Source organism: Oncorhynchus keta, unplaced genomic scaffold, assembly GCF_023373465.1.
Source record: "Oncorhynchus keta strain PuntledgeMale-10-30-2019 unplaced genomic scaffold, Oket_V2 Un_contig_26275_pilon_pilon, whole genome shotgun sequence".
NCBI lineage: Eukaryota > Metazoa > Chordata > Actinopteri > Salmoniformes > Salmonidae > Oncorhynchus > Oncorhynchus keta.
Genome location: NW_026284878.1, coordinates 5694 through 32304, shown reverse-complemented (window position 1 = coordinate 32304; position 26611 = coordinate 5694). Strand labels below are relative to the sequence as shown.

At 39.3% G+C, this 26611-nt stretch overlaps 1 protein-coding gene and 1 long non-coding RNA gene across 3 annotated transcripts; both read left to right on the top strand.

Moving 5' to 3' along the window:
* On the top strand, nt 1–26611 carry LOC127922568 (neurocalcin-delta A-like). The gene is made up of 4 exons (XM_052506415.1): nt 1–19; nt 229–629; nt 23940–24045; nt 26492–26611. The coding sequence occupies exons 1-4, from the start codon at nt 1–3 to the stop codon at nt 26587–26589; spliced, it is 624 nt and encodes a 207-aa protein (XP_052362375.1). The 3' UTR covers nt 26590–26611.
* Nucleotides 719–2357, top strand: LOC127922569 (uncharacterized). 2 transcript variants are annotated; one of them, XR_008111657.1, is made up of 8 exons: nt 719–1068; nt 1198–1307; nt 1348–1436; nt 1480–1565; nt 1624–1937; nt 2067–2152; nt 2194–2217; nt 2281–2357. It is a non-coding gene; the product is annotated as an uncharacterized LOC127922569 (long non-coding RNA). The 2 variants fall into 2 exon arrangements; XR_008111656.1 differs by having other exon boundaries at nt 719–1052; nt 1225–1307; nt 1351–1565.

Here is a 26611-nt window from a genome sequence, read left to right as displayed (position 1 = left end):
ATGAAGCTTTCTGTGATATGCAAACAACCAAACATACGCTTTTGGGTCCTTTTTCTTCTTCCTGTGTCATGTAGGATGTGCATCTCTAATTTCTCTGTACAGCCGTCAACATACAGCTAACCTCTTGTTCTTTCTGTTAGCTGTTAATCATCGAGCTGGTCTTCAGTACTGGTGGACATCTTCCTCTCCTTTTCTCAGCTTCTGTTTCCCCTCTCTCTCTCTCTCCAGCTGTTACTATAGTAACCACCAGTCATGGGGAAGCAGAACAGCAACTCCGCCCTGAGGTGATGCAGGATCTGCTGGAGAGCACGGACTTCACAGAGCATGAGATCCAGGAGTGGTACAAGGGCTTCCTGAGAGACTGCCCCAGCGGGAACCTCTCCATGGAGGAGTTTAAGAAGATCTACGGTAACTTCTTCCCTTACGGAGACGCCTCCAAGTTCGCAGAGCACGTCTTCCGCACCTTCGACGCAAACGGGGACGGCACCATAGACTTCCGGGAGTTCATCATCGCTCTGAGCGTCACGTCGCGGGGCAAGCTGGAGCAGAAACTGAAGTGGGCCTTCAGCATGTACGACCTGGACGGGAACGGATACATCAGCAAGTCTGAGATGCTGGAGATCGTACAGGTGAGGCGGGAACAGCTGGGATTTGTAGTTCTGGTGTGAGTTATAGGTCTGAGATCGTACAGGTGAGGCGGGAACAGCTGGGATTTGTAGTTCTGGTGTGAGTTATAGGTCTGAGATCGTACAGGAACAGAGAGCTGGGATTTGTAGTTCTGGTGTGAGTTATTTGTAGGTACTGTATGCACGACCTGGACAGGAACAGACACATGAGGAGGTCTGAGTTGGTGGAGATGAGACAGGAACAGACACATGAGGTCTGAGATGGTAGAGGTGAGACAGGAACAGACACATGAGGAGGTCTGAGATGGTAGAGGTGAGACAGGAACAGACACATGAGGAGGTCTGAGATGGTAGAGGTGAGACAGGAACAGACACATGAGGAGGTCTGAGATGATAGAGGTGAGACAGGAACAGACACATGAGGAGGTCTGAGATGATAGAGGTGAGACAGGAACAGACACATGAGGAGAGTCTGAGGAGGTCTGGATGACAGGAACAGACACATGAGGAGGTCTGAGATGATGAGGAGGTGAGACAGGAACAGACACATGAGGAGTCTGAGATGATAGAGGTGAGACAGGAACAGACACATGAGGAGGTCTGAGATGGTAGAGGTGAGACAGGAACAGACACATGAGGAGGTCTGAGATGATAGAGGTGAGACAGGAACAGACACATGAGGTCTGAGATGGTAGAGGTGAGACAGGAACAGACACATGAGGAGGTCTGAGATGATAGAGGTGAGACAGGAACAGACACATGAGGAGGTCTGAGATGATAGAGGTGAGACAGGAACAGACACATGAGGAGGTCTGAGATGGTAGAGGTGAGACAGGAACAGACACATGAGGAGGTCTGAGATGATAGAGGTGAGACAGGAACAGACACATGAGGAGGTCTGAGATGGTAGAGGTGAGACAGGAACAGACACATGAGGAGGTCTGAGATGATAGATGAGACAGGAGAGGTGAGACAGGAACAGAACACACATGAGGAGGTCTGAGATGGTAGAGGTGAGACAGGAACAGACACATGAGGAGGTCTGAGATGATAGAGGTGAGACAGGAACAGACACATGAGGTCTGAGATGATAGAGGTGAGACAGGAACAGACACATGAGGAGGTCTGAGATGGTAGAGGTGAGACAGGAACAGACACATGAGGAGGTCTGAGATGATAGAGGTGAGACAGGAACAGACACATGAGGAGGTCTGAGATGGTAGAGGTGAGACAGGAACAGACACATGAGGAGGTCTGAGATGATAGAGGTGAGACAGGAACAGACACATGAGGAGGTCTGAGATGGTAGAGGTGAGACAGGAACAGACACATGAGGAGTCTGAGATGGTAGAGGTGAGACAGGAACAGACACATGAGGAGGTCTGAGATGGTAGAGGTGAGGACAGGAACAGACACATGAGGAGGTCTGAGATGGTAGAGGTGAGACAGGAACAGACACATGAGGAGGTCTGAGATGGTAGAGGTGAGACAGGAACAGACACATGAGGAGGTCTGAGATGATAGAGGTGAGACAGGAACAGACATGAGGAGGTCTGAGATGGTAGAGGTGAGGCAGGAACAGACACATGAGGTCTGAGACAGGAACAGACACATGAGGTCTGAGATGATAGAGGTGAGACAGGAACAGACACAGGAGGTCTGAGATGATAGAGGTGAGACAGGAACAGACACATGAGGTCTGAGATGGTAGAGGTGAGACAGGAACAGACACATGAGGGTCAGATGATAGAGGTGAGACAGGAACAGACACATGGTTGGTCTGAGATGGTAGAGGTGAGACAGGAACAGACACATGAGGAGGTCTGAGATGATAGAGGTAGAAGACCTTCAGTAGTGACTGGTTGTCCTCTGTAGTGTACCAACTGGTTGTCCTCAGTAGTGTACCAACTGGTTGTCCTCTGTCAGTGTGTACCAACTGGTTGTCCTCAGTAGTGTGTACCAACTGGTTGTCCTCTGTAGTGTGTACCAACTGGTTGTCCTCAGTAGTGTGTACCAACTGGTTGTCCTCTGTAGTGTGTACCAACTGGTTGTCCTCTGTAGTGTGTACCAACTGGTTGTCCTCTGTAGTGTGTACCAACTGGTTGTCCTCTGTAGTGTGTACCAACTGGTTGTCCTCTGTAGTGTGTACCAACTGGTTGTCCTCTGTAGTGTGTACCAACTGGTTGTCCTCTGTAGTGTGTACCAACTGGTTGTCCTCTGTAGTGTGTACCAACTGGTTGTCCTCTGTAGTGTGTACCAACTGGTTGTCCTCTGTAGTGTGTACCAACTGGTTGTCCTCTGTAGTGTGTACCAACTGGTTGTCCTCTGTAGTGTGTACCAACTGGTTGTCCTCTGTAGTGTGTACCAACTGGTTGTCCTCTGTAGTGTGTACCAACTGGTTGTCCTCTGTAGTGTGGTTGTCCTCTGTAGTGTGTACCAACTGGTTGTCCTCTGTAGTGTGTACCAACTGGTTGTCCTCTGTAGTGTGTACCAACTGGTTGTCCTCTGTAGTGTGTACCAACTGGTTGTCCTCTGTAGTGTGTACCAACTGGTTGTCCTCTGTAGTGTGTACCAACTGGTTGTCCTCTGTAGTGTGTACCAACTGGTTGTCCTCTGTAGTACCAACTGGTTGTCCTCTGTAGTGTGTACCAACTGGTTGTCCTCTGTAGTGTGTACCAACTGGTTGTCCTCTGTAGTGTGTACCAACTGGTTGTCCTCTGTAGTGTGTACCAACTGGTTGTCCTCTGTAGTGTACCAACTGGTTGTCCTCTGTAGTGTACCAACTGGTTGTCCTCTGTAGTGTACCAACTGGTTGTCCTCTGTAGTGTGTACCAACTGGTTGTCCTACAGTCCCAGACCAGTCCTAGGTGCCGTCCACACAGTCCCAGACCAGTCCCAGCTGCCTGGCAGACAGTCCCAGACCAGTCCTAGCTGCTGGCAGACAGTCCTGTAGTGTGTACCAACTGGTTGTCCTCTGTAGTAGACCAATCCCAGACCAGTCCTAGTAGTCCAACTGGTTGTCCTCAGACCAGTCCCAGACCAGTCCTAGCCAACTGTTCCAGTCCCAGACCAGTCCCAGACCTGCTGGCAGTCCCAGACCAATCCCAGACCAGTCCCAGACCAGTCCTAGCTCCCAGTCCCAGACCAGTCCCAGACCAGTCCCAGCCAGTCCAGTCCCAGACCAGTCCTAGCTCCTCAGACAGTCCCAGACCAGTCCCAGAGACAGTCCCAGACCAGTCCTAGCTCCCAGTCCCAGACCAGTCCCCCAGTCCCAGACCCAGTCCCAGACCAGTCCCAGCTCCCAGTCCCAGACCAGTCCTCGCTGCTGGCAGACAGTCCCAGACCAGTCCTCCAGATCCCAACCTTGCAGACAGTCCCAGACCAGTCCTATCTGCTGGCAGAACAGTCCCAGACCAGTCTCAGACAGACCATATTCCTCCAGAACCTTCCAGTCCATATCTCCAATAGAACCTTCCAGACAGAACCTTCCAGTCCTCCAATAGAACCTTCCAAACCATATTCCTCCAATAGAACCTTCCAGACCATATTCCTCCAATAGAACCTTCCAGACCATATTCCTCCAATAGAACCTTCCAAACCATATTCCTCCAATAGAACCTTCCAGACCATATTCCTCCAATAGAACCTTCCAGACCATATTCCTCCAATAGAACCTTCCAGACCATATTCCTCCAATAGAACCTTCCAGACCATATTCCTCCAATAGAACCTTCCAGACCATATTCCTCCAATAGAACCTTCCAGACCATATTCCTCCAATAGAACCTTCCAAACCATATTCCTCCAATAGAACCTTCCAGACCATATTCCTCCAATAGAACCTTCCAAACCATATTCCTCCAATAGAACCTTCCAAACCATATTCCTCCAATAGAACCTTCCAGACCATATTCCTCCAATAGAACCTTCCAAACCATATTCCTCCAATAGAACCTTCCAGACCATATTCCTCCAATAGAACCTTCCAGACCATATTCCTCCAATAGAACCTTCCAGACCATATTCCTCCAATAGAACCTTCCAGACCATATTCCTCCAAAAGAACAAAACCATATTCCTCCAATAGAACCTTCCAGACCATATTCCTCAATAGAACCTTATTTCCTCAATAGAACCTTCCAGACCATATTCCTCCAATAGAACCTTCCAGACCGTGCTGCAAAGTGGAACATTTAGCGAGAGATTCATTGTTATTTGTAGACATCTATACTGAACAAATATATTATCGCTCCACTTTTTAAAAAAATATTTCTGGGATCTTTTATTTCAGCTCATGAGACATGGGACCAACATTTTACATGTTGTGTTTATATTTTTGTTCAGGGTATAAGATGGTGTCTGTGTGTTTTATTCTCCAGGATATCTATAAGATGGTGTCTGTGTGTTTAATTCTCCAGGATATCTGTGTGTTTATTCTCCAGGATATCTATAAGATGGTGTCTGTGTGTTTAATTCTCCAGGATATCTGTGTGTTTAATTCTCCAGGATATCTATAAGATGGTGTCTGTGTGTTTTATTCCCCAGGATATCTATAAGATGGTGTCTGTGTGTTTATTCTCCAGGATATCTATAAGATGGTGTCTGTGTGGTTAATTCTCCAGGATATCTATAAGATGGTGTCTGTGTGTTTAATTCTCCAGGATATCTATAAGATGGTGTCTGTGTGTTTTATTCTCCAGGATATCTATAAGATGGTGTCTGTGTGTTTATTCTCCAGGATATCTATAAGATGGTGTCTGTGTGTTTTATTCTCCAGGATATCTATAAGATGGTGTCTGTGTGTTTTATTCTCCAGGATATCTATAAGATGGTGTCTGTGTGTTTATTCTCCAGGATGTCTGTGTGTTTAATTCTCCAGGATATCTATAAGATGGTGTCTGTGTGTTTTATTCTCCAGGATATCTATAAGATGGTGTCTGTGTGTTTAAATCTCCAGGCGATCGATAAGATGTCTGTGTGTTTAATTCTCCAGGATATCTGTGTGTTTATTCTCCAGGATATCTATAAGATGGTGTCTGTGTGTTTAATTCTCCAGGATATCTGTGTGTTTAATTCTCCAGGATATCTATAAGATGGTGTCTGTGTGTTTAATTCTCCAGGATGTCTGTGTGTTTAATTCTCCAGGATATCTATAAGATGGTGTCTGTGTGTTTTATTCTCCAGGATATCTATAAGATGGTGTCTGTGTGTTTTATTCTCCAGGATATCTGTGTGTTTAATTCTCCAGGATATCTATAAGATGGTGTCTGTGTGTTTAATTCTCCAGGATATCTGTGTGTTTTATTCTCCAGGATATCTATAAGATGGTGTCTGTGTGTTTAATTCTCCAGGATATCTATAAGATGGTGTCTGTGTGTTTAATTCTCCAGGATATCTGTGTGTTTATTCTCCAGGATATCTATAAGATGCTGTCTGTGTGTTTTATTCTCCAGGATATCTATAAGATGGTGTCTGTGTGTTTAATTCTCCAGGATATCTATAAGATGGTGTCTGTGTGTTTATTCTCCAGGATATCTATAAGATGGTGTCTGTGTGTTTATTCTCTAGGATATCTATAAGATGGTGTCTGTGTGTTTATTCTCTAGGATATCTATAAGATGGTGTCTGTGTGTTTATTCTCTAGGATATCTATAAGATGGTGTCTGTGTGTTTTATTCTCCAGGATGTCTGTGTGTTTTATTCTCCAGGATATCTATAAGATGGTGTCTGTGTGTTTATTCTCCAGGATATATATAAGATGGTGTCTGTGTGTTTTATTCTCCAGGATATCTATAAGATGGTGTCTGTGTGTTTAATTCTCCAGGATATCTATAAGATGGTGTCTGTGTGTTTATTCTCCAGGATATCTATAAGATGGTGTCTGTGTGTTTTATTCTCCAGGATATCTGTGTGTTTAATTCTCCAGGATATCTATAAGATGGTGTCTGTGTGTTTTATTCTCCAGGATGTCTGTGTGTTTAATTCTCCAGGATATCTATAAGATGGTGTCTGTGTGTTTAATTCTCCAGGATATCTATAAGATGGTGTCTGTGTGTTTATTCTCCAGGATATCTATAAGATTGTGTCTGTGTTTATTCTCCAGGATATCTATAAGATGGTGTCTGTGTGTTTTATTCCCCAGGATATCTATAAGATGGTGTCTGTGTGTTTATTCTCCAGGATATCTGTGTGTTTATTCTCCAGGATATCTATAAGATGCTGTCTGTGTGTTTATTCTCCAGGATATCTGTGTGTTTATTCTCCAGGATATCTATAAGATGGTGTCTGTGTGTTTTATTCTCCAGGATATCTATTAGATGGTGTCTGTGTGTTTATTCTCCAGGATATCTATAAGATGGTGTCTGTGTGTTTAATTCTCCAGGATATCTATAAGATGGTGTCTGTGTGTTTATTCTCCAGGATATCTGTGTGTTTAATTCTCCAGGATATCTATAAGATGGTGTCTGTGTGTTTAATTCTCCAGGATATCTATAAGATGGTGTCTGTGTGTTTATTCTCCAGGATATCTATAAGATGGTGTCTGTGTGTTTATTCTCCAGGATATCTGTGTGTTTAATTCTCCAGGATATCTATAAGATGGTGTCTGTGTGTTTATTCTCCAGGATATCTGTGTGTTTAATTCTCCAGGATATCTATAAGATGGTGTCTGTGTGTTTTATTCCCCAGGATATCTATAAGATGGTGTCTGTGTGTTTATTCTCCAGGATATCTATAAGATGGTGTCTGTGTGGTTAATTCTCCAGGATATCTATAAGATGGTGTCTGTGTGTTTAATTCTCCAGGATATCTATAAGATGGTGTCTGTGTGTTTTATTCTCCAGGATATCTATAAGATGGTGTCTGTGTGTTTATTCTCCAGGATATCTATAAGATGGTGTCTGTGTGTTTTATTCTCCAGGATATCTATAAGATGGTGTCTGTGTGTTTTATTCTCCAGGATATCTATAAGATGGTGTCTGTGTGTTTATTCTCCAGGATATCTATAAGATGGTGTCTGTGTGTTTTATTCTCCAGGATATCTATAAGATGGTGTCTGTGTGTTTTATTCTCCAGGATATCTATAAGATGGTTTCTGTGTGTTTAAATCTCCAGGCGATCGATAAGATGTCTGTGTGTTTAATTCTCCAGGATATCTGTGTGTTTATTCTCCAGGATATCTATAAGATGGTGTCTGTGTGTTTATTCTCCAGGATATCTGTGTGTTTATTCTCCAGGATATCTATAAGATGCTGTCTGTGTGTTTTATTCTCCAGGATGTCTGTGTGTTTATTCTCCAGGATGTCTGTGTGTTTAATTCTCCAGGATATCTATAAGATGGTGTCTGTGTGTTTATTCTCCAGGATATCTATAAGATGGTGTCTGTGTGTTTATTCTCCAGGATATCTGTGTGTTTAATTCTCCAGGATATCTATAAGATGGTGTCTGTGTGTTTAATTCTCCAGGATATCTGTGTGTTTTTATTCTCCAGGATATCTATAAGATGGTGTCTGTGTGTTTAATTCTCCAGGATATCTATAAGATGGTGTCTGTGTGTTTAATTCTCCAGGATATCTGTGTGTTTATTCTCCAGGATATCTATAAGATGCTGTCTGTGTGTTTTATTCTCCAGGATATCTATAAGATGGTGTCTGTGTGTTTAATTCTCCAGGATATCTATAAGATGGTGTCTGTGTGTTTATTCTCCAGGATATCTATAAGATGCTGTCTGTGTGTTTAATTCTCCAGGATATCTGTGTGTTTAATTCTCCAGGATATCTATAAGATGGTGTCTGTGTGTTTATTCTCCAGGATATCTATAAGATGGTGTCTGTGTTTATTCTCTAGGATATCTATAAGATGGTGTCTGTGTGTTTAATTCTCCAGGATGTCTGTGTGTTTTATTCTCCAGGATATCTATAAGATGGTGTCTGTGTTTAATTCTCCAGGATATCTGTGTGTTTAATTCTCCAGGATATCTATAAGATGGTGTCTGTGTGTTTTATTCTCCAGGATATCTGTGTGTTTAATTCTCCAGGATATCTATAAGATGGTGTCTGTGTGTTTTATTCTCCAGGATATCTGTGTGTTTAATTCTCCAGGATATCTGTGTGTTTATTCTCCAGGATATCTATAAGATGGTGTCTGTGTGTTTAATTCTCCAGGATATCTATAAGATGGTGTCTGTGTGTTTATTCTCCAGGATATCTATAAGATGGTGTCTGTGTGTTTATTCTCCAGGATATCTATAAGATGGTGTCTGTGTGTTTATTCTCCAGGATATCTATAAGATGGTGTCTGTGTGTTTATTCTCCAGGATATCTGTGTGTTTAATTCTCCAGGATATCTATAAGATTGTGTCTGTGTGTTTATTCTCCAGGATATCTATAAGATTGTGTCTGTGTGTTTATTCTCCAGGATATCTGTGTGTTTAATTCTCCAGGATATCTATAAGATGGTGTCTGTGTGTTTATTCTCCAGGATGTCTGTGTGTTTAATTCTCCAGGATATCTATAAGATTGTGTCTGTGTGTTTATTCTCCAGGATATCTATAAGATTGTGTCTGTGTTTATTCTCCAGGATATCTATAAGATGGTGTCTGTGTGTTTTAATTCTCCAGGATATCTGTAAGATGGTGTCTGTGTGTTTATTCTCCAGGATATCTATAAGATGATGTCTGTGTGTTTATTCTCCAGGATATCTATAAGATGGTGTCTGTGTGTTTATTCTCCAGGATATCTGTGTGTTTAATTCTCCAGGATATCTGTGTGTTTAATTCTCCAGGATATCTATAAGATGGTGTCTGTGTGTTTATTCTCCAGGATATCTTTAAGATGGTGTCTGTGTGTTTAATTCTCCAGGATATCTGCGTGTTTTATTCTCCAGGATATCTATAAGATGGTGTCTGTGTGTTTATTCTCCAGGATATCTATAAGATGGTGTCTGTGTGTTTAATTATCCAGGATATCTATAAGATGGTGTCTGTGTGTTTATTCTCCAGGATATCTATAAGATGGTGTCTATGTGTTTATTCTCCAGGATATCTATAAGATGGTGTCTGTGTGTTTAATTCTCCAGGATATCTATAAGATGGTGTCTGTGTGTTTAATTCTCCAGGATATCTGTGTGTTTTATTCTCCAGGATGTCTGTGTGTTTTATTCTCCAGGATATCTATAAGATGGTGTCTGTGTGTTTAATTCTCCAGGATATCTATAAGATGGTGTCTGTGTGTTTAATTCTCCAGGATATCTGTAAGATGGTGTCTGTGTGTTTAATTCTCCAGTATATCTATAAGATGGTGTCTGTGTGTTTAATTCTCCAGGATATCTATAAGATGGTGTCTGTGTGTTTTATTCTCCAGGATATCTATAAGATGGTGTCTGTGTGTTTTATTCTCCAGGATATCTATAAGATGGTGTCTGTGTATTTAATTCTCCAGGATATCTATAAGATGGTGTCTGTGTGTTTAATTCTCCAGGATATCTATAAGATGGTGTCTGTGTGTTTAATTCTCCAGGATATCTATAAGATGGTGTCTGTGTGTTTATTCTCCAGGATATCTATAAGATGGTGTCTGTCTGTTTTATTCTCCAGGGTGTCTGTGTGTTTAATTCTCCAGGATATCTATAAGATGGTGTCTGTGTGTTTAATTCTCCAGGATATCTATAAGATGGTGTCTGTGTGTTTATTCTCCAGGATATCTATAAGATGGTGTCTGTCTGTTTTATTCTCCAGGGTGTCTGTGTGTTTAATTCTCCAGGATATCTATAAGATGGTGTCTGTGTGTTTAAATCTCCAGGATATCTATAAGATGGTGTCTGTGTGTTTATTCTCCAGGATATCTATAAGATGGTGTCTGTGTGTTTAAATCTCCAGGATATCTATAAGATGGTGTCTGTGTGTTTATTCTCCAGGATATCTATAAGATGGTGTCTGTGTGTTTATTCTCCAGGATATCTATAAGATGGTGTCTGTGTGTTTAATTCTCCAGGATATCTATAAGATGGTGTCTGTGTGTTTTATTCTCCAGGATATCTATAAGATGGTGTCTGTGTATTTAATTCTCCAGGATATCTATAAGATGGTGTCTGTGTGTTTAATTCTCCAGGATATCTATAAGATGGTGTCTGTCTGTTTTATTCTCCAGGGTGTCTGTGTGTTTAATTCTCCAGGATATCTATAAGATGGTGTCTGTGTGTTTAATTCTCCAGGATATCTATAAGATGGTGTCTGTGTGTTTATTCTCCAGGATATCTATAAGATGGTGTCTGTGTGTTTTATTCTCCAGGATATCTATAAGATGGTGTCTGTGTGTTTTATTCTCCAGGATATCTATAAGATGGTGTCTGTGTATTTAATTCTCCAGGATATCTATAAGATGGTGTCTGTGTGTTTAATTCTCCAGGATATCTATAAGATGGTGTCTGTGTGTTTAATTCTCCAGGATATCTATAAGATGGTGTCTGTGTGTTTATTCTCCAGGATATCTATAAGATGGTGTCTGTGTGTTTTATTCTCCAGGATGTCTGTGTGTTTTATTCTCCAGGATATCTATAAGATGGTGTCTGTGTGTTTTATTCTCCAGGATATCTATAAGATGGTGTCTGTGTGTTTATTCTCCAGGATATCTATAAGATGGTGTCTGTCTGTTTTATTCTCCAGGGTGTCTGTGTGTTTAATTCTCCAGGATATCTATAAGATGGTGTCTGTGTGTTTAAATCTCCAGGATATCTATAAGATGGTGTCTGTGTGTTTTAATTCTCCAGGATATCTATAAGATGGTGTCTGTGTGTTTATTCTCCAGGATATCTATAAGATGGTGTCTGTCTGTTTTATTCTCCAGGTGTCTGTGTGTTTAATTCTCCAGGATATCTATAAGATGGTGTCTGTGTGTTTTAATTCTCCAGGATATCTATAAGATGGTGTCTGTGTGTTTATTCTCCAGGATATCTATAAGATGGTGTCTGTCTGTTTTATTCTCCAGGGTGTCTGTGTGTTTAATTCTCCAGGACATCTATAAGATGGTGTCTGTGTGTTTATTCTCCAGGATATCTATAAGATGGTGTCTGTGTGTTTAATTCTCCAGGATATCTATAAGATGGTGTCTGTGTGTTTAATTCTCCAGGATATCTATAAGATGGTGTCTGTGTGTTTAATTCTCCAGGATATCTATAAGATGGTGTCTGTGTGTTTTAATTCTCCAGGATATCTATAAGATGGTGTCTGTCTGTTTTATTCTCCAGGATGTCTGTGTGTTTTATTCTCCAGGATGTCTGTGTGTTTTAATTCTCCAGGATATCTATAAGATGGTGTCTGTCTGTTTTATTCTCCAGGATGTCTGTGTGTTTTAATTCTCCAGGATATCTATAAGATGGTGTCTGTCTGTTTTATTCTCCAGGGTGTCTGTGTGTTTTAATTCTCCAGGATATCTATAAGATGGTGTCTGTCTGTTTTATTCTCCAGGATATCTATAAGATGGTGTCTGTGTGTTTTAATTCTCCAGGATATCTATAAGATGGTGTCTGTGTGTTTAATTCTCCAGGATATCTGTGTGTTTAATTCTCCAGGATTTCTATAAGATGGTGTCTGTGTGTTTTATTCTCCAGGATATCTATAAGATGGTGTCTGTGTGTTTAATTCTCCAGGATATCTGTGTGTTTAATTCTCCAGGATGTCTGTGTGTTTTATTCTCCAGGATATCTATAAGATGGTGTCTGTGTGTTTTAATTCTCCAGGATATCTGTGTGTTTAATTCTCCAGGATATCTATAAGATGGTGTCTGTGTGTTTTATTCTCCAGGATATCTATAAGATGGTGTCTATAAGATGGTGTCTGTGTGTTTTATTCTCCAGGATATCTATAAGATGGTGTCTGTGTGTTTATTCTCCAGGATATCTATAAGATGGTGTCTGTGTGTTTATTCTCCAGGATATCTATGAGATGGTGTCTGTGTGTTTAATTCTCCAGGATATCTATAAGATGGTGTCTGTGTGTTTAATTCTCCAGGATATCTATAAGATGGTGTCTGTGTGTTTATTCTCCAGGATATCTATAAGATGGTGTCTGTCTGTTTTATTCTCCAGGGTGTCTGTGTGTTTAATTCTCCAGGATATCTATAAGATGGTGTCTGTGTGTTTAAATCTCCAGGATATCTATAAGATGGTGTCTGTGTGTTTATTCTCCAGGATATCTATAAGATGGTGTCTGTGTGTTTAAATCTCCAGGATATCTATAAGATGGTGTCTGTGTGTTTATTCTCCAGGATATCTATAAGATGGTGTCTGTGTGTTTATTCTCCAGGATATCTATAAGATGGTGTCTGTGTGTTTAATTCTCCAGGATATCTATAAGATGGTGTCTGTGTGTTTAATTCTCCAGGATATCTATAAGATGGTGTCTGTGTGTTTAATTCTCCAGGATATCTATAAGATGGTGTCTGTGTGTTTAATTCTCCAGGATATCTATAAGATGGTGTCTGTGTGTTTAAATCTCCAGGATATCTATAAGATGGTGTCTGTGTGTTTATTCTCCAGGATATCTATAAGATGGTGTCTGTGTGTTTATTCTCCAGGATATCTATAAGATGGTGTCTGTCTGTTTTATTCTCCAGGATATCTATAAGATGGTGTCTGTGTGTTTTATTCTCCAGGATATCTGTGTGTTTAATTCTCCAGGATATCTATAAGATGGTGTCTGTGTGTTTAATTCTCCAGGGTATCTATAAGATGGTGTCTGTCTGTTTATTCTCCAGGATATCTGTGTGTTTAATTCTCCAGGATATCTGTGTGTTTAATTCTCCAGGATATCTATAAGATGGTGTCTGTGTGTTTATTCTCCAGGATATCTATAAGATGGTGTCTGTGTGTTTTATTCTCCAGGATATCTATAAGATGGTGTCTGTGTGTTTATTCTCCAGGATATCTATAAGATGGTGTCTGTGTGTTTAATTCTCCAGGATATCTATAAGATGGTGTCTGTGTGTTTAATTCTCCAGGATATCTATAAGATGGTGTCTGTGTGTTTTATTCTCCAGGATATCTATAAGATGGTGTCTGTGTGTTTTATTCTCCAGGATATCTGTGTGTTTAATTCTCCAGGATATCTATAAGATGGTGTCTGTGTGTTTTATTCTCCAGGATATCTATAAGATGGTGTCTGTGTGTTTATTCTCCAGGATATCTATAAGATGGTGTCTGTGTGTTTAATTCTCCAGGATATCTATAAGATGGTGTCTGTGTGTTTAATTCTCCAGGATATCTATAAGATGGTGTCTGTGTGTTTAATTCTCCAGGATATCTATAAGATGGTGTCTGTGTGTTTATTCTCCAGGATATCTATAAGATGGTGTCTGTGTGTTTATTCTCCAGGATATCTGTGTGTTTAATTCTCCAGGATATCTATAAGATGGTGTCTGTGTGTTTAATTCTCCAGGATATCTATAAGATGGTGTCTGTGTGTTTATTCTCCAGGATATCTATAAGATGGTGTCTGTGTGTTTAATTCTCCAGGATATCTATAAGATGGTGTCTGTGTGTTTATTCTCCAGGATGTCTGTGTGTTTAATTCTCCAGGATATCTATAAGATGGTGTCTGTGTGTTTAATTCTCCAGGATATCTATAAGATGGTGTCTGTCTGTTTTATTCTCCAGGATATCTATAAGATGGTGTCTGTGTGTTTATTCTCCAGGATATCTATAAGATGGTGTCTGTGTGTTTATTCTCCAGGATATCTGTGTGTTTAATTCTCCAGGATATCTATAAGATGGTGTCTGTGTGTTTATTCTCCAGGATATCTGTGTGTTTAATTCTCCAGGATATCTATAAGATGGTGTCTGTCTGTTTAATTCTCCAGGATATCTGTGTGTTTATTCTCTAGGATATCTATAAGATGGTGTCTGTGTGTTTATTTCTCCAGGATATCTATAAGATGGTGTCTGTGTGTTTTAATTCTCCAGGATATCTATAAGATGGTGTCTGTCTGTTTTATTCTCCAGGATATCTATAAGATGGTGTCTGTCTGTTTTATTCTCCAGGGTGTCTGTGTGTTTTAATTCTCCAGGATATCTATAAGATGGTGTCTGTCTGTTTTATTCTCCAGGATATCTATAAGATGGTGTCTGTGTGTTTATTCTCCAGGATATCTGTGTGTTTCATTCTCCAGGATGTCTGTGTGTTTAATTCTCCAGGATATCTATAAGATGGTGTCTGTGTGTTTAATTCTCCAGGATGTCTGTGTGTTTATTCTCCAGGATATCTATAAAATGGTGTCTGTGTGTTTAATTCTCCAGGATATCTATAAGATGGTGTCTGTGTGTTTAATTCTCCAGGATATCTATAAGATGGTGTCTGTGTGTTTATTCTCCAGGATATCTATAAGATGGTGTCTGTGTGTTTAATTCTCCAGGATGTCTGTGTGTTTTATTCTCCAGGATATCTATAAGATGGTGTCTGTGTGTTTAATTCTCCAGGATATCTATAAGATGGTGTCTGTGTGTTTATTCTCCAGGATATCTATAAGATGGTGTCTGTGTGTTTAATTCTCCAGGATGTCTGTGTGTTTATTCTCCAGGATATCTATAAGATGGTGTCTGTGTGTTTAATTCTCCAGGATGTCTGTGTGTTTAATTCTCCAGGATATCTATAAGATGGTGTCTGTGTGTTTATTCTCCAGGATATCTATAAGATGGTGTCTGTGTGTTTAATTCTCCAGGATATCTATAAGATGGTGTCTGTGTGTTTAATTCTCCAGGATATCTATAAGATTGTGTCTGTGTGTTTATTCTCCAGGATATCTATAAGATTGTGTCTGTGTTTATTCTCCAGGATATCTATAAGATGGTGTCTGTGTGTTTAATTCTCCAGGATGTCTGTGTGTTTAATTCTCCAGGATATCTATAAGATGGTGTCTGTGTGTTTATTCTCCAGGATGTCTGTGTGTTTAATTCTCCAGGATATCTATAAGATTGTGTCTGTGTGTTTATTCTCCAGGATATCTATAAGATGGTGTCTGTGTGTTTAATTCTCCAGGATATCTATAAGATGGTGTCTGTGTGTTTTAATTCTCCAGGATATCTATAAGATGGTGTCTGTGTGTTTATTCTCCAGGATATCTATAAGATGATGTCTGTGTGTTTATTCTCCAGGATATCTATAAGATGGTGTCTGTGTGTTTATTCTCCAGGATATCTGTGTGTTTAATTCTCCAGGATATCTGTGTGTTTAATTCTCCAGGATATCTATAAGATGGTGTCTGTGTGTTTTAATTCTCCAGGATATCTATAAGATGGTGTCTGTGTGTTTATTCTCCAGGATATCTATAAGATGATGTCTGTGTGTTTATTCTCCAGGATATCTATAAGATGGTGTCTGTGTGTTTAATTCTCCAGGATATCTGTGTGTTTTATTCTCCAGGATATCTATAAGATGGTGTCTGTGTGTTTAATTATCCAGGATATCTATAAGATGGTGTCTGTGTGTTTATTCTCCAGGATATCTATAAGATGGTGTCTATGTGTTTATTCTCCAGGATATCTATAAGATGGTGTCTGTGTGTTTAATTCTCCAGGATATCTATAAGATGGTGTCTGTGTGTTTAATTCTCCAGGATATCTGTGTGTTTTATTCTCCAGGATGTCTGTGTGTTTTATTCTCCAGGATATCTATAAGATGGTGTCTGTGTGTTTAATTCTCCAGGATATCTATAAGATGGTGTCTGTGTGTTTAATTCTCCAGGATATCTGTAAGATGGTGTCTGTGTGTTTAATTCTCCAGTATATCTATAAGATGGTGTCTGTGTGTTTAATTCTCCAGGATATCTATAAGATGGTGTCTGTGTGTTTTATTCTCCAGGATATCTATAAGATGGTGTCTGTGTGTTTTATTCTCCAGGATATCTATAAGATGGTGTCTGTGTATTTAATTCTCCAGGATATCTATAAGATGGTGTCTGTGTGTTTAATTCTCCAGGATATCTATAAGATGGTGTCTGTGTGTTTAATTCTCCAGGATATCTATAAGATGGTGTCTGTGTGTTTATTCTCCAGGATATCTATAAGATGGTGTCTGTCTGTTTTATTCTCCAGGGTGTCTGTGTGTTTAATTCTCCAGGATATCTATAAGATGGTGTCTGTGTGTTTAATTCTCCAGGATATCTATAAGATGGTGTCTGTGTGTTTATTCTCCAGGATATCTATAAGATGGTGTCTGTCTGTTTTATTCTCCAGGGTGTCTGTGTGTTTAATTCTCCAGGATATCTATAAGATGGTGTCTGTGTGTTTAAATTCTCCAGGATATCTATAAGATGGTGTCTGTGTGTTTATTCTCAGGATATCTATAAGATGGTGTCTGTGTGTTTATTCTCCAGGATATCTATAAGATGGTGTCTGTGTGTTTAATTCTCCAGGATATCTATAAGATGGTGTCTGTGTGTTTTATTCTCCAGGATATCTATAAGATGGTGTCTGTGTATTTAATTCTCCAGGATATCTATAAGATGGTGTCTGTGTGTTTAATTCTCCAGGATATCTATAAGATGGTGTCTGTCTGTTTTATTCTCCAGGGTGTCTGTGTGTTTAATTCTCCAGGATATCTATAAGATGGTGTCTGTGTGTTTAATTCTCCAGGATATCTATAAGATGGTGTCTGTGTGTTTATTCTCCAGGATATCTATAAGATGGTGTCTGTGTGTTTTATTCTCCAGGATATCTATAAGATGGTGTCTGTGTGTTTTATTCTCCAGGATATCTATAAGATGGTGTCTGTGTATTTAATTCTCCAGGATATCTATAAGATGGTGTCTGTGTGTTTAATTCTCCAGGATATCTATAAGATGGTGTCTGTGTGTTTAATTCTCCAGGATATCTATAAGATGGTGTCTGTGTGTTTATTCTCCAGGATATCTATAAGATGGTGTCTGTCTGTTTTATTCTCCAGGGTGTCTGTGTGTTTAATTCTCCAGGATATCTATAAGATGGTGTCTGTGTGTTTAATTCTCCAGGATATCTATAAGATGGTGTCTGTGTTTTATTCTCCAGGATATCTATAAGATGGTGTCTGTCTGTTTTATTCTCCAGGGTGTCTGTGTGTTTAATTCTCCAGGATATCTATAAGATGGTGTCTGTGTGTTTAAATCTCCAGGATATCTATAAGATGGTGTCTGTGTGTTTTAATTCTCCAGGATATCTATAAGATGGTGTCTGTGTGTTTATTCTCCAGGATATCTATAAGATGGTGTCTGTCTGTTTTATTCTCCAGGGTGTCTGTGTGTTTAATTCTCCAGGATATCTATAAGATGGTGTCTGTGTGTTTTAATTCTCCAGGATATCTATAAGATGGTGTCTGTGTGTTTATTCTCCAGGATATCTATAAGATGGTGTCTGTCTGTTTTATTCTCCAGGGTGTCTGTGTGTTTAATTCTCCAGGACATCTATAAGATGGTGTCTGTGTGTTTATTCTCCAGGATATCTATAAGATGGTGTCTGTGTGTTTAATTCTCCAGGATATCTATAAGATGGTGTCTGTGTGTTTAATTCTCCAGGATATCTATAAGATGGTGTCTGTGTGTTTAATTCTCCAGGATATCTATAAGATGGTGTCTGTGTGTTTTAATTCTCCAGGATATCTATAAGATGGTGTCTGTCTGTTTTATTCTCCAGGATGTCTGTGTGTTTTATTCTCCAGGATGTCTGTGTGTTTTAATTCTCCAGGATATCTATAAGATGGTGTCTGTCTGTTTTATTCTCCAGGATGTCTGTGTGTTTTAATTCTCCAGGATATCTATAAGATGGTGTCTGTCTGTTTTATTCTCCAGGGTGTCTGTGTGTTTTAATTCTCCAGGATATCTATAAGATGGTGTCTGTCTGTTTTATTCTCCAGGATATCTATAAGATGGTGTCTGTGTGTTTTAATTCTCCAGGATATCTATAAGATGGTGTCTGTGTGTTTATTCTCCAGGATATCTGTGTGTTTAATTCTCCAGGATATCTATAAGATGGTGTCTGTGTGTTTTATTCTCCGGGATATCTATAAGATGGTGTCTGTGTGTTTAATTCTCCAGGATATCTGTGTGTTTAATTCTCCAGGATATCTGTGTGTTTAATTCTCCAGGATATCTATAAGATGGTGTCTGTGTGTTTTATTCTCCAGGATATCTATAAGATGGTGTCTGTGTGTTTATTCTCCAGGATATCTATAAGATGGTGTCTGTGTGTTTATTCTCCAGGATATCTATGAGATGGTGTCTGTGTGTTTAATTCTCCAGGATATCTATAAGATGGTGTCTGTGTGTTTAATTCTCCAGGATATCTATAAGATGGTGTCTGTGTGTTTTATTCTCCAGTATATCTATAAGATGGTGTCTGTGTGTTTAATTCTCCAGGATATCTATAAGATGGTGTCTGTGTGTTTATTCTCCAGGATATCTATAAGATGGTGTCTGTCTGTTTTATTCTCCAGGGTGTCTGTGTGTTTAATTCTCCAGGATATCTATAAGATGGTGTCTGTGTGTTTTATTCTCCAGGATATCTGTGTGTTTAATTCTCCAGGATATCTATAAGATGGTGTCTGTGTGTTTAATTCTCCAGGATATCTATAAGATGGTGTCTGTGTGTTTATTCTCCAGGATATCTATAAGATGGTGTCTGTGTGTTTAATTCTCCAGGATATCTATAAGATGGTGTCTGTGTGTTTAAATCTCCAGGATATCTATAAGATGGTGTCTGTGTGTTTATTCTCCAGGATATCTATAAGATGGTGTCTGTGTGTTTATTCTCCAGGATATCTATAAGATGGTGTCTGTCTGTTTTATTCTCCAGGATATCTATAAGATGGTGTCTGTGTGTTTTATTCTCCAGGATATCTGTGTGTTTAATTCTCCAGGATATCTATAAGATGGTGTCTGTGTGTTTAATTCTCCAGGATATCTATAAGATGGTGTCTGTGTGTTTTATTCCCCAGGATATCTATAAGATGGTGTCTGTGTGTTTATTCTCCAGGATATCTGTGTGTTTATTCTCCAGGATATCTGTGTGTTTAATTCTCCAGGATATCTATAAGATGGTGTCTGTGTGTTTATTCTCCAGGATATCTGTGTGTTTAATTCTCCAGGATGTCTATAAGATGGTGTCTGTGTGTTTATTCTCCAGGATGTCTGTGTGTTTAATTCTCCAGGATGTCTATAAGATGGTGTCTGTGTGTTTAATTCTCCAGGATATCTATAAGATGGTGTCTGTGTGTTTTAATTCTCCAGGATATCTATAAGATGGTGTCTGTCTGTTTTATTCTCCAGGATATCTATAAGATGGTGTCTGTCTGTTTTATTCTCCAGGGTGTCTGTGTGTTTTAATTCTCCAGGATATCTATAAGATGGTGTCTGTCTGTTTTATTCTCCAGGATATCTATAAGATGGTGTCTGTGTGTTTATTCTCCAGGATATCTGTGTGTTTAATTCTCCAGGATGTCTGTGTGTTTAATTCTCCAGGATATCTATAAGATGGTGTCTGTGTGTTTTATTCTCCAGGATGTCTGTGTGTTTAATTCTCCAGGATATCTATAAGATGGTGTCTGTGTGTTTATTCTCTAGGATATCTATAAGATGGTGTCTGTGTGTTAATTCTCCAGGATATCTATTAGATGGTGTCTGTGTGTTTTATTCTCCAGGATATCTATAAGATGGTGTCTGTGTGTTTAATTCTCCAGGATATCTGTGTGTTTATTCTCCAGGATATCTATAAGATGGTGTCTGTGTGTTTAATTCTCCAGGATATCTGTGTGTTTATTCTCCAGGATATCTATAAGATGGTGTCTGTGTGTTTAATTCTCCAGGATATCTATAAGATGGTGTCTGTGTGTTTAATTCTCCAGGATATCTATAAGATGGTGTCTGTGTGTTTATTCTCCAGGATATCTATAAGATGGTGTCTGTGTGTTTAATTCTCCAGGATATCTATAAGATGGTGTCTGTGTGTTTAATTCTCCAGGATATCTATAAGATGGTGTCTGTGTGTTTAATTCTCCAGGATATCTATAAGATGGTGTCTGTGTGTTTAATTCTCCAGGATATCTATAAGATGGTGTCTGTCTGTTTTATTCTCCAGGATATCTATAAGATGGTGTCTGTGTGTTTAATTCTCCAGGATATCTATAAGATGGTGTCTGTGTGTTTTATTCTCCAGGATATCTGTGTGTTTAATTCTCCAGGATATCTATAAGATGGTGTCTGTGTGTTTAATTCTCCAGGATATCTATAAGATGGTGTCTGTGTGTTTTATTCCCCAGGATATCTATAAGATGGTGTCTGTGTGTTTATTCTCCAGGATATCTGTGTGTTTATTCTCCAGGATATCTGTGTGTTTAATTCTCCAGGATATCTATAAGATGGTGTCTGTGTGTTTATTCTCCAGGATATCTGTGTGTTTAATTCTCCAGGATGTCTATAAGATGGTGTCTGTGTGTTTAATTCTCCAGGATGTCTGTGTGTTTAATTCTCCAGGATATCTATAAGATGGTGTCTGTGTGTTTATTTCTCCAGGATATCTATAAGATGGTGTCTGTGTGTTTTAATTCTCCAGGATATCTATAAGATGGTGTCTGTCTGTTTTATTCTCCAGGATATCTATAAGATGGTGTCTGTCTGTTTTATTCTCCAGGGTGTCTGTGTGTTTTAATTCTCCAGGATATCTATAAGATGGTGTCTGTCTGTTTTATTCTCCAGGATATCTATAAGATGGTGTCTGTGTGTTTATTCTCCAGGATATCTGTGTGTTTAATTCTCCAGGATGTCTGTGTGTTTAATTCTCCAGGATATCTATAAGATGGTGTCTGTGTGTTTTATTCTCCAGGATGTCTGTGTGTTTAATTCTCCAGGATATCTATAAGATGGTGTCTGTGTGTTTAATTCTCCAGGATATCTATAAGATGGTGTCTGTGTGTTTAATTCTCCAGGATATCTATAAGATGGTGTCTGTGTGTTTATTCTCTAGGATATCTATAAGATGGTGTCTGTGTGTTAATTCTCCAGGATATCTATTAGATGGTGTCTGTGTGTTTTATTCTCCAGGATATCTATAAGATGGTGTCTGTGTGTTTAATTCTCCAGGATATCTATAAGATGGTGTCTGTGTGTTTAATTCTCCAGGATATCTGTGTGTTTATTCTCCAGGATATCTATAAGATGGTGTCTGTGTGTTTAATTCTCCAGGATATCTGTGTGTTTATTCTCCAGGATATCTATAAGATGGTGTCTGTGTGTTTAATTCTCCAGGATATCTATAAGATGGTGTCTGTGTGTTTTATTCTCCAGGATATCTATAAGATGGTGTCTGTGTGTTTATTCTCCAGGATATCTATAAGATGGTGTCTGTGTGTTTAATTCTCAGGATATCTATAAGATGGTGTCTGTGTGTTTAATTCTCCAGGATATCTATAAGATGGTGTCTGTGTGTTTAATTCTCCAGGATATCTATAAGATGGTGTCTGTGTGTTTAATTCTCCAGGATATCTATAAGATGGTGTCTGTCTGTTTTATTCTCCAGGATATCTATAAGATGGTGTCTGTGTGTTTATTCTCCAGGATGTCTGTGTGTTTAATTCTCCAGAATATCTATAAGATTGTGTCTGTGTGTTTATTCTCCAGGATATCTATAAGATTGTGTCTGTGTTTATTCTCCAGGATATCTGTGTGTTTAATTCTCCAGGATATCTATAAGATGGTGTCTGTGTGTTTAATTCTCCAGGATATCTATAAGATGCTGTCTGTGTGTTTTATTCTCCAGGATGTCTGTGTGTTTAATTCTCCAGGATATCTATAAGATGGTGTCTGTGTGTTTTATTCCCCAGGATATCTATAAGATGGTGTCTGTGTGTTTATTCTCCAGGATATCTGTGTGTTTATTCTCCAGGATATCTGTGTGTTTAATTCTCCAGGATATCTGTGTGTTTAATTCTCCAGGATATCTGTGTGTTTAATTCTCCAGGATATCTGTGTGTTTAATTCTCCAGGATATCTGTGTGTTTATTCTCCAGGATATCTATAAGATGGTGTCTGTGTGTTTAATTCTCCAGGATATCTATAAGATGGTGTCTGTGTGTTTATTCTCCAGGATATCTATAAGATGGTGTCTGTGTGTTTAATTCTCCAGGATATCTATAAGATGGTGTCTGTGTGTTTATTCTCCAGGATGTCTGTGTGTTTAATTCTCCAGGATATCTATAAGATGGTGTCTGTGTGTTTAATTCTCCAGGATATCTATAAGATGGTGTCTGTGTGTTTATTCTCCAGGATATCTATAAGATGGTGTCTGTGTGTTTAATTCTCCAGGATGTCTGTGTGTTTTATTCTCCAGGATATCTGTGTGTTTAATTCTCCAGGATATCTGTGTGTTTAATTCTCCAGGATATCTGTGTGTTTAATTCTCCAGGATATCTGTGTGTTTATTCTCCAGGATATCTATAAGATGGTGTCTGTGTGTTTTATTCTCCAGGATATCTATAAGATGGTGTCTGTGTGTTTAATTCTCCAGGATATCTATAAGATGGTGTCTGTGTGTTTTATTCTCCAGGATATCTATAAGATGGTGTCTGTGTGTTTTATTCTCCAGGATATCTATAAGATGGTGTCTGTGTGTTTAATTCTCCAGGATATCTATAAGATGGTGTCTGTGTGTTTATTCTCTAGGATATCTATAAGATGGTGTCTGTGTGTTTAATTCTCCAGGATATCTATAAGATGGTGTCTGTGTGTTTAATTCTCCAGGATATCTATAAGATGGTGTCTGTGTGTTTAATTCTCCAGGATATCTATAAGATGGTGTCTGTGTGTTTATTCTCCAGGATATCTATAAGATGGTGTCTGTGTGTTTTATTCTCCAGGATATCTATAAGATGGTGTCTGTGTGTTTTATTCTCCAGGATATCTATAAGATGGTGTCTGTGTGTTTATTCTCCAGGATATCTATAAGATGGTGTCTGTGTGTTTTATTCTCCAGGATATCTATAAGATGGTGTCTGTGTGTTTTATTCTCCGGGATATCTATAAGATGGTGTCTGTGTGTTTAATTCTCCAGGATATCTGTGTTTTAATTCTCCAGGATATCTATAAGATGGTGTCTGTGTGTTTAATTCTCCAGGATGTCTGTGTGTTTAATTCTCCAGGATATCTATAAGATGGTGTCTGTGTGTTTAATTCTCCAGGATATCTATAAGATGGTGTCTGTGTGTTTTATTCTCCAGGATGTCTGTGTGTTTTATTCTCCAGGATATCTGTGTGTTTAATTCTCCAGGATATCTATAAGATGCTGTCTGTGTGTTTTATTCTCCAGGCCATCTATAAGATGGTGTCGTCTGTGATGAAGATGCCAGAAGACGAGTCCACTCCAGAGAAGAGAACAGAGAAGATCTTCAGACAGATGGACACCAACAGAGACGGTAGGTCTCATCTCATCCACACGTTACAGCCCACAGTGGCAGCCGATAGAGGGAGGGTACTGGTATAGGGTATATACCGTGTTAGTGTACTGGTATAGGGTATATACCGTGTTAGTGTACTAGTATAGGGTATACCGTGTTAGTGTACTGGTATAGGGTATACCGTGTTAGTGTACTGGTATAGGGTATACCGTGTTAGTGTACTGGTATAGGGTATACCGTGTTAGTGTACTGGTATAGGGTATACCGTGTTAGTGTACTGGTATAGGGTATACCGTGTTAGTGTACTGGTATAGGGTATACCGTGTTAGTGTACTGGTATAGGGTATACCGTGTTAGTGTACTGGTATAGGGTATATACCGTGTTAGTGTACTGGTATAGGGTATACTGTGTTAGTGTACTGGTATAGGGTATAGGGTATACCGTGTTAGTGTACTGGTATAGGGTATACCTACTAACTATGTAGGTCTCATCTCATCCACACATTACAGCCCACAGTGGCAGTCGATAGAGGGAGGGTACTGGTATAGGGTATACCGTGTTAGTGTACTGGTATAGGGTATACCGTGTTAGTGTACTGGTATAGGGTATATACCGTGTTAGTGTACTGGTATAGGGTATAGGGTATACCGTGTTAGTGTACTGGTATAGGGTATACCGTGTTAGTGTACTGGTATAGGGTATACTGTGTTAGTGTACTGGTATAGGGTATACCGTGTTAGTGTACTGGTATAGGGTATACCTACTAACTATGTAGGTCTCATCTCATCCACACATTACAGCCCACAGTGGCAGCCGATAGAGGGAGGGTACTGGTATAGGGTATATACCGTGTTAGTGTACTGGTATAGGGTATAGGGTATATACCGTGTTAGTGTACTGGTATAGGGTATACCGTGTTAGTGTACTGGTATAGGGTATAGGGTATACTGTGTTAGTGTACTGGTATAGGGTATAGGGTATACCGTGTTAGTGTACTGGTATAGGGTATACCGTGTTAGTGTACTGGTATAGGGTATACCGTGTTAGTGTACTGGTATAGGGTATACCGTGTTAGTGTACTGGTATAGGGTATACTGTGTTAGTGTACTGGTATAGGGTATATATACCGTGTTAGTGTACTGGTATAGGGTATACTGTGTTGACTACTAGGGCTACCACCTGTTAATAATCCCACATCTGACTACTAGGGTTACCACATATTAATAATCCCACCTGTTAATAATCCCACATCTGACTACTAGGGTTACCACATATTAATAATCCCACATGTTAATAATCCCACATCTAACTACTAGGGTTACCACATATTAATAATCCCACATGTTAATAATCCCACATCTGACTACTAGGGTTACCACATATTAATAATCCCACATCTGACTACTAGGGTTACCACATATTAATAATCCCACATGTTAATAATCCCACATCTGACTACTAGGGCTACCACATATTAATAATCCCACATGTTAATAATCCCACATCTGACTACTAGGGTTACCACATATTAATAATCCCACCTGTTAATAATCCCACATCTGACTACTAGGGCTACCACATATTAATAATCCCACCTGTTAATAATCCCACATCTGACTACCACAGCTACCACCTGTTAATAATCCCACATCTGACTCCTAGGGCTACCACATATTAATAATCCCACCTGTTAATAATCCCACATCTGACTACTAGGGTTACCACATATTAATAATCCCACCTGTTAATAATCCCACATCTGACTACCACAGCTACCACATGTTAATAATCCCACATCTGACTACTAGGGCTACCACATATTAATAATCCCACCTGTTAATAATCCCACATCTGACTACTAGGGTTACCACATGTTAATAATCCCACATCTGACTACTAGGGTTACCACATATTAATAATCCCACCTGTTAATAATCCCACATCTGACTACTAGGGTTACCACATGTTAATAATCCCACATCTGACTACTAGGGTTACCACATATTAATAATCCCACCTGTTAATAATCCCACATCTGACTACTAGGGTTACCACATGTTAATAATCCCACATCTGACTACTAGGGTTACCACATATTAATAATCCCACCTGTTAATAATCCCACATCTGACTACTAGGGTTACCACATATTAATAATCCCACCTGTTAATAATCCCACATCTGACTACTAGGGTTACCACATGTTAATAATCCCACATCTGACTACTAGGGTTACCACATATTAATAATCCCACCTGTTAATAATCCCACATCTGACTTCTAGGGTTACCACCAGTTGGGGACCTACTTACTCAATGGTTTTCAGATTGTTGTCCAAACGTCGAGGTCTCTATTTGATAATGATATACACTCATATGTCTAGTATTTCTCCAGGTAAACTGTCTCTGGACAAATTAATTAAAGGTTAATCTAACCTGACTGTCTCCTGTTGTGTTTCTCCAGGTAAACTGTCTCTGGACGAGTTCATTAAAGGGGCTAAAAGTGACCCCTCCATCGTGCGTCTGTTACAGTGTGACCCCAGCAGCGCTGGGCAGTTCTAAACCGCCCTACCTTGGGGGTCGA